The 12020-nt window shown below is 46.5% G+C and overlaps 1 protein-coding gene across 5 annotated transcripts in view; it reads left to right on the top strand.

The window, feature by feature from the left end:
- Positions 1–4087: 4087 nt before the first annotated feature.
- Positions 4088–12020, top strand: part of bru3 (bruno 3) — a 1518741-nt gene continuing 1510808 nt past the window's right edge. For 3 of the 5 annotated variants that reach the window (XM_070537810.1, XM_070537812.1, XM_070537811.1), the window contains exons 1-3: positions 4088–4152; positions 4990–5959; positions 7218–8687. In XM_070537810.1, coding sequence (XP_070393911.1) covers positions 4996–5959; positions 7218–8687 — 2434 coding nt within the window. In that variant the 5' untranslated portion in view covers positions 4088–4152; positions 4990–4995. Of the gene's footprint in view, positions 4153–4989; positions 5960–7217; positions 8688–11166; positions 11450–12020 lie in introns of all 5 variants that reach the window. The other 2 variants (XM_070537809.1, XM_070537808.1) reach the window with 1 other exon arrangement.

Raw genomic sequence — 12020 nt, 5'->3', positions numbered from 1 at the left:
CCGACTCCACTCCCATGGTAATTGTGGGTGATTTAAGCATAGACGTGTCTCCGCCAGACGGAAAGTGGTCTGTGTGTTTCCCTTGGAAAGGTTCGGTATTCAATGTAACACAAACATCAATGGGCCCACGACGCGTCGTCGGTGGTGTATATATAGACCTCACGTTGGCCAAGAACCTTTCCAGTGTCGTCACAGAACCACGGGTCGTATATCATAGCGATCATATAGCGATGCTCACCTCGGTGACCAAATAATACATCCAAAAAAAGCAAACAAATAAAGGTTTAAAATGGAAAAAAAAAGCATTGAGTATGCAATTAAATAAAACAACAAAGGAGTTGTGAAAAAACAAAGTTTTTCGTGGTATATGTTCTTTATGTTCAATCAACACATTTATTATCAGCATAATTATCATCATATATACAGCTCCGCTGGTCATCCACCTTCGCAGAATGGAATGGCTCTGAATTTTTTGTGCTTCTCGTACAGAAAAACCAAACAGAAAACCAAACAACATTCAAATGTTACTTCGGTCATTATACGTTTGAGTGAGAGACGCGTGGAAGATGTAATACCAACCATAATTTGCGGTGAACAAAACATAAAACAAACTATAATGGGCATTGTTTAATATAGAAATTACAATGAATATGGACCACTGTGGAATACTCAGAAAATGTCTCGATTTAATATTTCCCCTTCTTATTTTTCATGACACTTAAAACAACAACTTAAAAAAATTGTCAGTTTCCATTTATTCTATGTACTAAATGAGGGGGGGGGGGGGCTAGCAATGTTTCTGTTTTATTCAACCGGCTGCTCATGCAATCCAATGATGCGGATAATCTTAGGCCTGCTCGTTAGCTGTGCTCTCCGCGTTATCACGTCCGCCCTGCTGCGGGGCGCACTCACCCGCCGTGGTTGCTCGGCGGCCATGGTGTTGGGCTGCTAAGCCGGAGGCCGCAGGTTCGAGTGCTGGCCCCGGCGGCCGCATTTCGATTGGGGCGAAATGCGAAAACACCTGCGTACTTAGATTTAGGTGCACGTTAAAGAACCCCTGGTAGTCCAAATTTCCGGAGTCCTCCACTACGGCGTGCCTAATAATCAGAAAGTGGTGTTGGCATGTAAAACCCCATAATTTAGTTTTTTTGTGTGTGTGTGTGGGGCACACCGACGCTTCAGATGACCATGCCAGAGCGTGGAATCTCAAGTGCTGCCATTCCGGTCCAGTGTTGTCCAGCACAGATTTTCACACCGATAATGAAATAAATGTTAAGGCAAACCGGTCCATTAGGACTTTTCAATTTCGCACTGATCTTGTTGCTTGCCTGTTGACACTGGCATTGAAGTTTGTTAGGCTCCTAGGTTTCATTTAAGCTGCATATTTGCGATAATTTAGTTCCTGTTATCATTTTCAATTATCCACCCTACTTTTGGCTAATTTCCAGTTGTGGCCGAACGCGCATGAGCCGCATGCGATAAAATGTGGGGGAATTTTAGCCTTTACTCGAGCGCTGTTTTGACCAGAACTTGTGGTTGTAGATCATACCAACTATGGGCGTTTTTCCGAGACTCGCGTGAACAGAACTAATAATTATAAAAGTTAAAGTTTACTTGTATGTTTGCGAAAAAAGATAAACTCAATTCAGCTGATGAAAGAAAATGAATGACATGGCCTAAATCGAAATGCATTGAAAAAAAGAAGGTTAAAAACAGAAATTGTGCTAACTAGGAAATTACTTGTTTACGTACGCGAATAAAGTATTGGATATCGATACGGGCATACGTGTAACTCTGCACTCGATAGTCGGAGCACCGAATCAAAGGCTAACGGGAATGGTCAGATCCATGCCAGTTCTCTAGAAGAGAAGCGAAGAGATTTCTCTTGCCATGTAGTGAAGCAGCGGCATGACAAAGAAGCCATCTACTCCTTCGTCCTAACTCCAACAAGGAAGATGCACAGTGAGGAATGCATCAGGCTAGACCTACGTAGGTAAAAATCTTGAGACGGAATCAGAGAACGTAGTTTTGTGAGTGATACATCAAGTCTTCTCGTATTGAAAAATGAACTATGTCTGGGATATAACAGGTGCCGATAATTCGTAGGAGCACTCAATATGAGGTCAGATAAAGTTCACTTAAAGGGCCCTACACCAGTCCCCATAGCAAATTTTGGATATACACTGGAACTTGTTACGCGCCCTCTATGAAGCGTTCTGCCCCCCCCCCCCCAAATTTTCAAAACGGCTCATTAATAGCCGAGATAAAGGTATTTCAGTGCCGCGAACCCATTATTTCAGGAGGCGAGTTCCACTGCTAAGCGAGACACTCTCTCCACTCGCCCCATCTAGCCTCCGCAAGCGGAATGCCCAGCGTTCTCCCATACCAGACCTAGAGGATCGCGTGACGCATACGTCACGGGCCCCCCCTTAATTTTTTTTCTCCTCGCTGTTTCTCTCTTTTTTTTTTGCGGTGCTGCGCGCGAGCTCTTGCGACTTTCTGGCTCCGCGCAGCGAACGATTTTGAATGTTGTGCACAAGGACACATGACTAGAAGTATAATTCAGTGCTACACGAATACTGAGCCGGAACAAGCGGATCGCAGAGCATGATCACGCGCAGCAGCACAGTAGAAAATAGCGTAGTTTCGGTACCTGCGCACATGACTGCACGACCATGACAACAAGCAGACGAAGCGGAAGTACATCTCTCTTGCTTCAGTGCGAAGTAAAATAAAATAAAAAAAAGAAACACGCAGACATTCAGTTTGTGTGTTTTATTATTTCTCTAACCTTCAACTCGTCAATTCCAGCAACAGATCACACAAACAACAGATGGTCCCTTGAGTAATTCTCGAAGTCACGTGTCACCACGAGCGACGTCACACTGCGGGCCCGAGTACGTAGGCGCTGGGACGCGAGTACGCCACCGTCTGGTTTGGAAAGCGGTCGGAGCGAGGGAAAGGAAAAATGGCGTTCGGATTGAAATTTCACACCTTTCTGCGGCGCGTAGCGATGTATTTCTTTGCAAACACAATCAACTGCACGCAAGGTATGATCTGCGCTTGTCAGCTCAATATGTCCAGACCTGGTGAGGGGCCCTTCAACAGCAAGCGCCCGGAATTTAGCCGCAGCGAACCAAATAGACAATGGTATCGCAGGAAGGACAGGGTCGTTAAGGGACGCCTTTATCAGCGAGTCCACAGTCTCATTCAGAAATAAACCCTTAATTACGACCAAGCCACCCAAATTTATCGAAGAGATTGTAAATGAACAGGGACTACGTATAATGTAAAAGTCTTAACTGGTAATAGCTTCTGGGTGTAGAAATGGAATAATACACGGATAGAGAATCTAACAAATGTGGCTTAGTATTTGATGGCCGGATTTACGCAAGTACTGCTATGAACTGTGCCAAAATTGGCATGGAATCTAGCAATAGAAGAGAAAAAAACCAATAAAGATTAAATTGAAAAATTCCAAACGCCCGATTTCTTTTACACTTTCATGACAATATTGGTTGAAAATGGGATCAAAATATCTTGAAGGAGTCCACTTGGAGTGTTGTATTGGAGCAGCTTAGCTTTGTTTGGGAAAAATATCACCGAATATCATTTCCATAGAATCTAAATAATCCTTACTGAGAATTATATCTTAAAGTTTCACATTTAGTGGATACCCGCCGTGGTTGCTTAGTGGCTTTAATGTTCCGCTGCTAAGCACGAGATCGCGAGATCAAATCCCGGCCACGGCGGCCGCATTTCGTTGGGGCGAAGTGCGAAAACTCCCGGGTACTTAGATTTAGGTGTACGCCAAAGAACCCTAAGTGGTCAAAATTTCCGAAGTCTCCCGCTACAGTGTACCTCAGAATCGAATCGGGGTTTTGGCACCTAAAACCCCATAACTTTTTATCATTTAGTGGATGTAGTAAAATTTGCACAAGATCGTATATAATCCACGCGAATTAACGCAAGAAAAGATATGGTAGAAAGGTGAAATCCATCTGCGAGTGATGAAATACAAATCATCCAAAAGCCTTAAAAAAAGCATTGTACAACGCATTCTACCATTGTTAGTGTAGAAGAAGAAGTTTCCTAACAGGAGAGGCGATTCGTTAGAACGTCCTTCGACTCGACATTCCTGCAACGTTTAAGGTGGGCAGTTGAGTTGTTAATATCGACGTAGCCATAACGATGGTGCGTTCAATGCTATTGTAACAGTCAGGTGACAACTAATGTGTCCTTGTCCCATATTTCTCGGAACGCATAAACCTTCGGTGTGGTTCCTGTTGCCGACTCATGTCCGCCCCTCACCGCCTGCTTTCTCCCGCAAGTGGGCGTGAATTAGCAGCACTGAACGTTTCCTCCTTACGCGTCTTTCTGAATCTTATTGCAGCAGCCGTTAAAAAATAATAAAATCGGATGGCCACTCGGCGTGTTGCGCACATTTCAGAGAAGTACTTAAATTGCTTGCAGTGGCAGTAGTTCGTCTTCACCGTGGTGCCTTGGCGTGTCAGGTGGCTTTTCATTCTTTTACTTTGTGCCGTGTCTTTAAGCTTTTAAGTTGTGGCTATGGTGTTAGGCTGCTGAGCACGAGGTCGCGGGATCGAATCCCGGCCACGGCGGCCGCATTTCGATGGGGGCGAAATGCGAAAACACCCGTGTACTTAGATTTAGGTGCACGTTAAAGAACCCCAGGTGGTCAAAATTTCCGGAGTCCCCCACTCATAATCAGAAAGTGGTTTTGGCACGTAAAACCCCATATATTAAAAAGCTTTTAAGTTCAATACCTTCTGTGGGAGACGCCTGCACTACTTTGGGACTTCCGCAAACGAATTCGCCATCAATTCCTGTGAAGCCCGTTTTTATTTATAAAATCTGCTCAAAGAAAGCTTTTTCGGGAGTCGGCATACATGAGCTTATTCAGTCGTGCGTCTCGTAGTTTTTCACAAACGGAAAAAAATGAACTGAAGCTGCCGCTCATCGCCGTAGGTTGTCATGCGTCAAGAGCATCGTTGCCGCCACCGCCAAAGCGAGCACCACAGCCCGCTTCACGAGCCCCGACGGCAGCCAGATGTGCCCGACCAGCAGGCGCCAGCTCCGCCAAAGGGGCCCGTGCCTGCTGTAGCCGCGGGCGCCGTCCCCGCGGGTCTCGGTGGCCCTGGGAAGGCTACGGAAGATGCGGCGCAAAGGGCCAAGTCGGCGCAGCTGGACGCGGGAAAAGACGGCACCAAACGGCCTCCTCCTGCTGCTGTTCCCGCCGCTATTTCTGTGGGGCCTATACTAGTGCCACACGCTCCGCCCAAAGAACAAGGACCAGAAGTGAACAGAGCTCCTGACGGCCATATTGTCGGTCCAAGTTCTACGCGTGTTCCCCGTGCACCTCCACTGAAACCGACGTTACCAAAAGACGGTAAACCGTCTCCTACAACTTCCAAGAAGCTAGGGCCGATAAACGTGGTAACGGCGAAGGAGGCGTCTTCAAGCAGGCCACAGTTCGCAGGTGGCAGAATCGTTGTTAAAGGCGGCATCACACCACAGAATAATGTAGTGGACATGCCTGCTGCCTCAACTGCTCAAACAGTGGGACGTAGCTTGCCAACTCTTGCCAATGCGGCGTCCACCAAGTTCGGCGCGGTTCCTGAAACTCAACAAAAGCCGCCTGTACTTCATGAACCAAACGTGAAGCCTCCTACTGATGCACTTCTACCCAAGGTTCCTCACGTTTCCCCAGCTGGTGCTTCTTCTAAAGCAGCCGCAACAGCTGACACTCTGCCGCGCGTTGATCAGCAGGTTAATAAGGCACCCTTTCGTGCAGTGGATAAAATTCAGAACCCTGCGCTATTTCCTGAAAAACAGCTGGGGCTCCCAACGATACCGAAAGGACAAATATCACCACCGCGACAAGAAGCGCCTGGAGCACCACTTCGTGGCCCCCTTATGGTGCAGGGCGCAGCCGAAGGTTAGAAGCTAACGTCTACGAACTCACTTTTTTTTAATAATGCAGTTTAGATATTGCAAATGATATGCCCTTTGACGTTACCTATGCGAGTAAGACATGATGCTATAGAGAAATGCCTTGGCTCAATTAAGTAGTCAGCGGCATTTTATGAACACAACAACATTAGAAATATTTAATGTCGCAGGTGGCCGCTAACATGTCAAAATAAGATTTATTTCTGGCAATTGAAACCGGTGTGGTCTTGTCTCGTGCCACAAGAAATGTACTTAACGCAGAAACATTTGTTGAAGCGATCGCGTCTTGGGGCATTGTTCTATATGTTCGGAACATGACTGCCTACGTAAACAGCCCCAAATGTCCTTGCGGTGCATTTTAATTACTTTGCTTTTCTGCTTGTAATAAGTTGCTCTGTAGAGGGCGTGCACTGACCAACCTAAAAGGCTCATCATAACATATCTGCGTTTGACTGGTTGTCTTCTGGTTATAGTCCAGGTCAGTCTTGCAATTTTGTATTCCATGTCGGAAGGGTTTACCATTGCAGAATTGCAAAAGTAAGGCGTGTAATAATCCCGAGCAATCTTGATTCTTATAGCTTCAAAATTACCATCGCAGGTAATAAAACAAAAGCCGAAAACGACGGCCACAAATACGCAGGTGCCTAAATAAAGAAAAATAGGGTGCTCACCATCAAGCTGTTCGGCTAGTTGGTAGATTGTCATGGGGAAGTAATTAGGCGCAATGTTGCACTCCCGCATTAACGCGCACACCCACGCGTACACTCAAGAGCACTCCCCGCCCCTGCACCGCTCTTGAGTGTATACTTGTGTGTGAGCCTAATTGCGCCTAGTTACTTCACTGTGTGTTTCATGATCAAGGTTGCCGTAAGCAACAGACACTTAATCGGCGCCAGTAATGAACCTTATTAGGGTCACCTCGTCGGAAGATTAAAGAAGGGGAACTTTGCCGTTTCCGATTCTCAGATTTTTGGGTTGCACCGAACGTGTACTAGCAAATAGGAGAAAAAATATGCACATGTACTTTGATTCAGAACTTATGTGATGGTAGCAACGCGTATATTTTGTTAGTAAAGTATTGTAAACGTGCAAGCACCGACAATAGTGCATAATTTATGTTTGCTATTCCGGTATTCCATTTCTTGTTGGTTTTGACTGCGCAAATTGGACTTATACGTATCCGAGGTTAAATTCCTGATAATTCACCGCTACAAATTAGCTTTGAATGAACCTTTTGCATGCAGGCCTAAAAAAGGATGGCCCGATAAGGCAACAAGGACCGGCGTCTCCAAAGACTACAGACGCTGCTAAACCTTCGAGTATAGGCACGCAGGACGTGCTTCATAAAACACGACCTCGCGGCTCTCAAGTACTTCTGCGCCCTATGGCGCCCAAGAAGGTTGAGGCAGAGCCATTCAAAAAAGTTTTAAATGGACAACCGATCACTACGGAGGTAAGGGCCCTAAATCACGACCAGAGAGTTGCTGATGCAAAGTTGCCAAAGCCACTTGTTACCAAGGCGGTGACAGTTGCGCCTACAGGAAGGCTGGGTGAATCAGAAAAGAAAAGCACTGCCACAAAGCAAAATGAGAATTTGGAACTGCGGGACAAAGAATCGCGGAAAATAGCGTTTGGAAAACTAAAACACGTAGCCACAGGTAGTAACAAAAAGTCTCCCGAAAGAAACAAAGAGCCCAGAGTTATGTCCGCCAAATCAAAACCCGAGGTCGCCCACAAGGCCTTGCCAAGCAAAGACCACGCTGAAAAGCCCGAATGTCACACGAAGGCCAACAAGAAACGCTATCGTGACTATTCCAACGACTTAAGCGGTCCTTCAGAAATCGCCGTGAAGCAGCAAGAAACTCGCATAAAAGTAGACGAAGCAAGAATAAAGAAGGAGTATCCCTCACATCGTGACCAAATACAAGCGGATGTGAAGCATCCTGGTGAAGCCAGGAGAACAGCGCTTGAGCCTGCAGTTGCCGACGGCATTGGCAACGAAAAGAAAAGGAAACGGTCTGTGTATTCGGAGGACAAAATTGATTATTCTGATACTGACGAAGCGGTAAGAACCGGGGAAGACACCTGCGACAAGAAGGCGATGCCTCGGAAAGGAAAAGCTCCCTATAAGAAAACTCTGCCGCAAGTAGAATCAAATGAAGTACCTCACCAGAAGAAACTGGCTGGCACAAAAGCAGCGGAGGCAGCGGTGAAGCCGGCTGGAGCCGTACGAGCGGTCAGGATTCACCGGCCACCTGCGAAGATCAACTCTACCACTAAACAAGCACGCAAATCGGCACACCATCAAGAAGGCGGCACAATTCACAGAGAGGAGAGGCTCGTCGATCAGACCTCGAAGAGGGCGCATGTTACAAAAGGTGTCACAGGAAACGCAAAGCCTGCATCTGGCCAGACAGCGTTTCAGAAAGCACATCAGCCACGGCGTCGTAGTACGCATTCCGATGTCCCGACGGTCACGGATGTTAGTGAAAATTCAACCGTTAGGCTTAGAGACAGCCCGTACACCCAGTCTCTTGCGCACAATGTTGCCGAGAGAGGAGCCAGCAAAGGAACCAGCCGCAAAAAGGGAACGTTGACAGCAGGTACTACCGTGGCTGGTACTACTGCCATTCCGACTTCCAGGGTTCCCAGTACGGTTGGCAGCACTGCTCGCACCACGATGTCCACAACCTCAGCAGCACATACGACGCAAGGTATGCAGCAACCATGCTATATACGGATGCGAACCAAAGATATGATGTTTTGAATTTGTGTTCTGCGAGCTAAACTGCTGCGAATGTTAGCGCTGCGTTATGCCAGACCGCTAACCTATAAGGCAATAGTCACTTGAACACGCGGTGCCATCGCACTTTATTCACATCACATAGCCGCGTGCATAATATGTGTATTCCAAGAATGTATCGGAAGGAAACCGTAATATTTTATTTATTTATTTATTCCACAATACTGTCAGTACCGATAGGGATTATTACAGTAGTGGGCGCATGATCATCAAAAAAGTACAATGGGAGCCAAATAGCAACGAACGGACAAGAAATTAGCATAGAAAAACAGGGAGACTTACAGTCATTGAATAACACATTGGTCTTCACACAACTGCTCTTGCAAAGCAGAACAAAACTAAGTTGTAGTCACGACTGTCTCTTCTAAATGACTTGTAAATGTTTCTAATGTGGTCTGGGCAGTAATAGCAAGGTTTAAGCAGTTCCACTCTGGCACAGCTCGCCGAAAGAATGATAACAGAAAGTATAATTGTTACGAAAATTCTTCTAGCCTGAAAGCGTGCTTATGTCTGTTGGCCTGATGTGTTTGTACTTCACAAAAGGGACGGGATCCAACTTCAGCGCACTGTGTAATACCAAGTATAGTAACTTTAAGCGTTGAACCTTAGCTCGAATTTCGGGGGTAGCGAGGCCTGCGCGAGAAAGAAGTTCGGTTGGTGAATTTGTGCCTTTAAAACGATTATATATAAAACTTATATCAACCAGTGGTGAAAGTACAAGCTTGCTGATGAGAGAAATTTTAATGATAGTTGTGGAGGTTACCTGTGCAAGAGGTTTGGCTTGCTAATAAAGGTTTGATATAATATACAGCAATAGATCGAAGGACGACAGGAAAGAACCGAGACCCATCTGCATGCACAAAAACTCGAAAACGGGCAGCAGTAAGCACTATGAAATGAACAAAGTGGGAAGTGTAGCTTTATGGTACCGTCAATAACCAACACATCATTATCCATCTCTGCCCTTTTGGCTTCGCCACAGAGATGGATAACATTTTGGTTGTTGACGGTGCCACAGAGCTCCACTTTCCGCTTTGTTTATTTCATCGTGCTCACTGCTGCCCGTTTTCGAGTTTTTATACGCTTGCAGTCGTCATCGTGGTAGTGAATGTGGTAGGTGTCAATGATAAACTCACTGCATAACCCGTTTGTATAGTACAGCGAAAAGTTCACTACTTCAGTCGAAGTTTCGCAACCGTCAAATAGAGAAATAAATGTTAAAGCAACAATTAAAGTACTTGGGTGCGCCTCATAAACTATCCGTTTACGTGAAGCACAGTTCAAATCGGTGCTGCAGTGGCGCACTAGGCCGCGTGACGTCTCTCCACATTCCTATCACGTGACGGTGCATTGGCCAATGCGTGAACAAAGAATGTTTTATTGTTTTTTGCGCCCCCAAGTTCCTACTACATATATTAATCCCTAAAGGAAGCCTGCGCTATGAGAAGAGCACGTGTGAAGATGGGAAACTCGTGTTTCATATTGAGCCATATGTGTTCCGTAGTGGGCCCCACCTCCTGTTCTCTTCCCAATACGGAGCTTCCCCTGCTAGAAGCATATGCCGACGTCTTATCTTACCCTCGCTTCTTCTTCCTCTGATACTGTGCATCTAGCTCACTCTAAGTAGCACGTACAAACTAGCCGAACAACAAGTCATGTTCATGTGTCGTGTTTACACCACGACCAAAACCGAGAGTACAAGGCCAGACACGCATAAGATGTAGGCTCGCGACCGTTCGCTTAGACACAGTGTTAACATGCGACTTCGTGTATGCGTAAGATGTGCTTTGCAAATAACACAATCGAGAAAATAAAGCACAGCTGTCTACCGCATTTATATTTGAGCCAATCTTAAATTAAAATACAACCAATGTCATCATCTGCGAACATACGCCTGCCAGGGTATCTTCATTTTTTAATTTACAGCTTGTACTCCACGGCGTATCCCAATGAAAGGGTGAATCGATAAGTTCTAATTCTGTAGCGTTCCTTCAGTTTTTTTACGGAATTGGATCATATATGGAATCCCCACTTTCCACACTGTTTGAGCACGTGCTTAGCACATAGTTGTGTTCACAGACGAATATTTTGCTGCAGGTTGACTTAAGTTTACCACAGGTTATCCTAGTCCACCGTTCTACACCGGAGCTTCACGTGCGGCGCTATGTGCTCGCTGTGCATGATTTGCTAGCGCTTAGCGTTGCAGAAGACTCCCAGTCACTGACGTTGCCGAGGTATTCTCTTCAATGATGCTGGTTAAGCGCAAGAACTTGGCTGCTTATCGCTAGTCCACTCTATCGCACTGTTATTCGAAGTCGTTAGGGCAACGTTCTTGCGATTTCGTCCCTGTCTCCAAGACGGCACAACGTTGAGCCTCGCTTCCCAAACAGGCACCACCGGAGCAGTTTCCACGGCTGGCGGTAGTGGCACTGACAGCGGCTGCGACAGCAGCAGCAGCAGCGGCAGCAGCAGCTTGGAATTACTGAGGATGATGCTCTCCAGGAACCTTCCTCAACCGCCGCCTGAAGACTCGCACACAAAGAGGCGCGTGATCGGCGCACTGATGGCCACGACAGCTTTGGTCCTGGCAATCACGACAGCGTGCCTAACTATCGCTTTTGTCGCTAGATACGCGGTGGTGGAATGGAACGAGGACGCCGTCAGTGTCGACGGGTAAGCCTCGCGTTACCTTTGAATCGGCGTGGCGAGATGTTCAGTCGCACAAATTGTCATATGCTTCCTTAGAGCGGCTTCAATCACGCGCAATGTGCGCATTTCCCACAACGCAACAGTAGGTGCACCTGAAAAAGAACGCACCTCCGTGCGCACACGTCGTGCCCTGTACATGTTCTGCCTGCTTTTCTACGTGAAACGCTACGGTGGGCGTAGCTTACGACTTGCCACTACAAATCGGGGGAGCGGCGACAGCCAGCGCTCGCGCTCGGCAAAGACCGTGACTGTTAAGCAATTTCGATTGTGAAACTATTTATTCCGACTTAGCGTTTCAAGTTATTTGAAAGAATGTGCGGAATATGCAAAAGGCAACGCACTAGAGCTACACGGGCCTTGTACTTTTGTTTTCCCTGGAAACTGAAGCCCTGCCTATAGTGCGCACCAGCAGAAAGCTTTGTGCAATTCGATTGCTAATAAACATGCTTGCGTAACTGACGCAGACTAGAGGACACGAAGACCAGCAAAAGTGAAAGAAGCAATTAAGGAACAAAACAAAAAACGCATACAAAAA

The sequence above is a fragment of the Dermacentor albipictus genome, chromosome 4 (genome assembly GCF_038994185.2).
Source record: "Dermacentor albipictus isolate Rhodes 1998 colony chromosome 4, USDA_Dalb.pri_finalv2, whole genome shotgun sequence".
Taxonomy (NCBI): Eukaryota; Metazoa; Arthropoda; class Arachnida; order Ixodida; family Ixodidae; genus Dermacentor; species Dermacentor albipictus.
The sequence above is the reverse complement of the archived record's forward strand: the minus strand, read 5'-3'. Positions and strand labels throughout refer to the sequence as shown.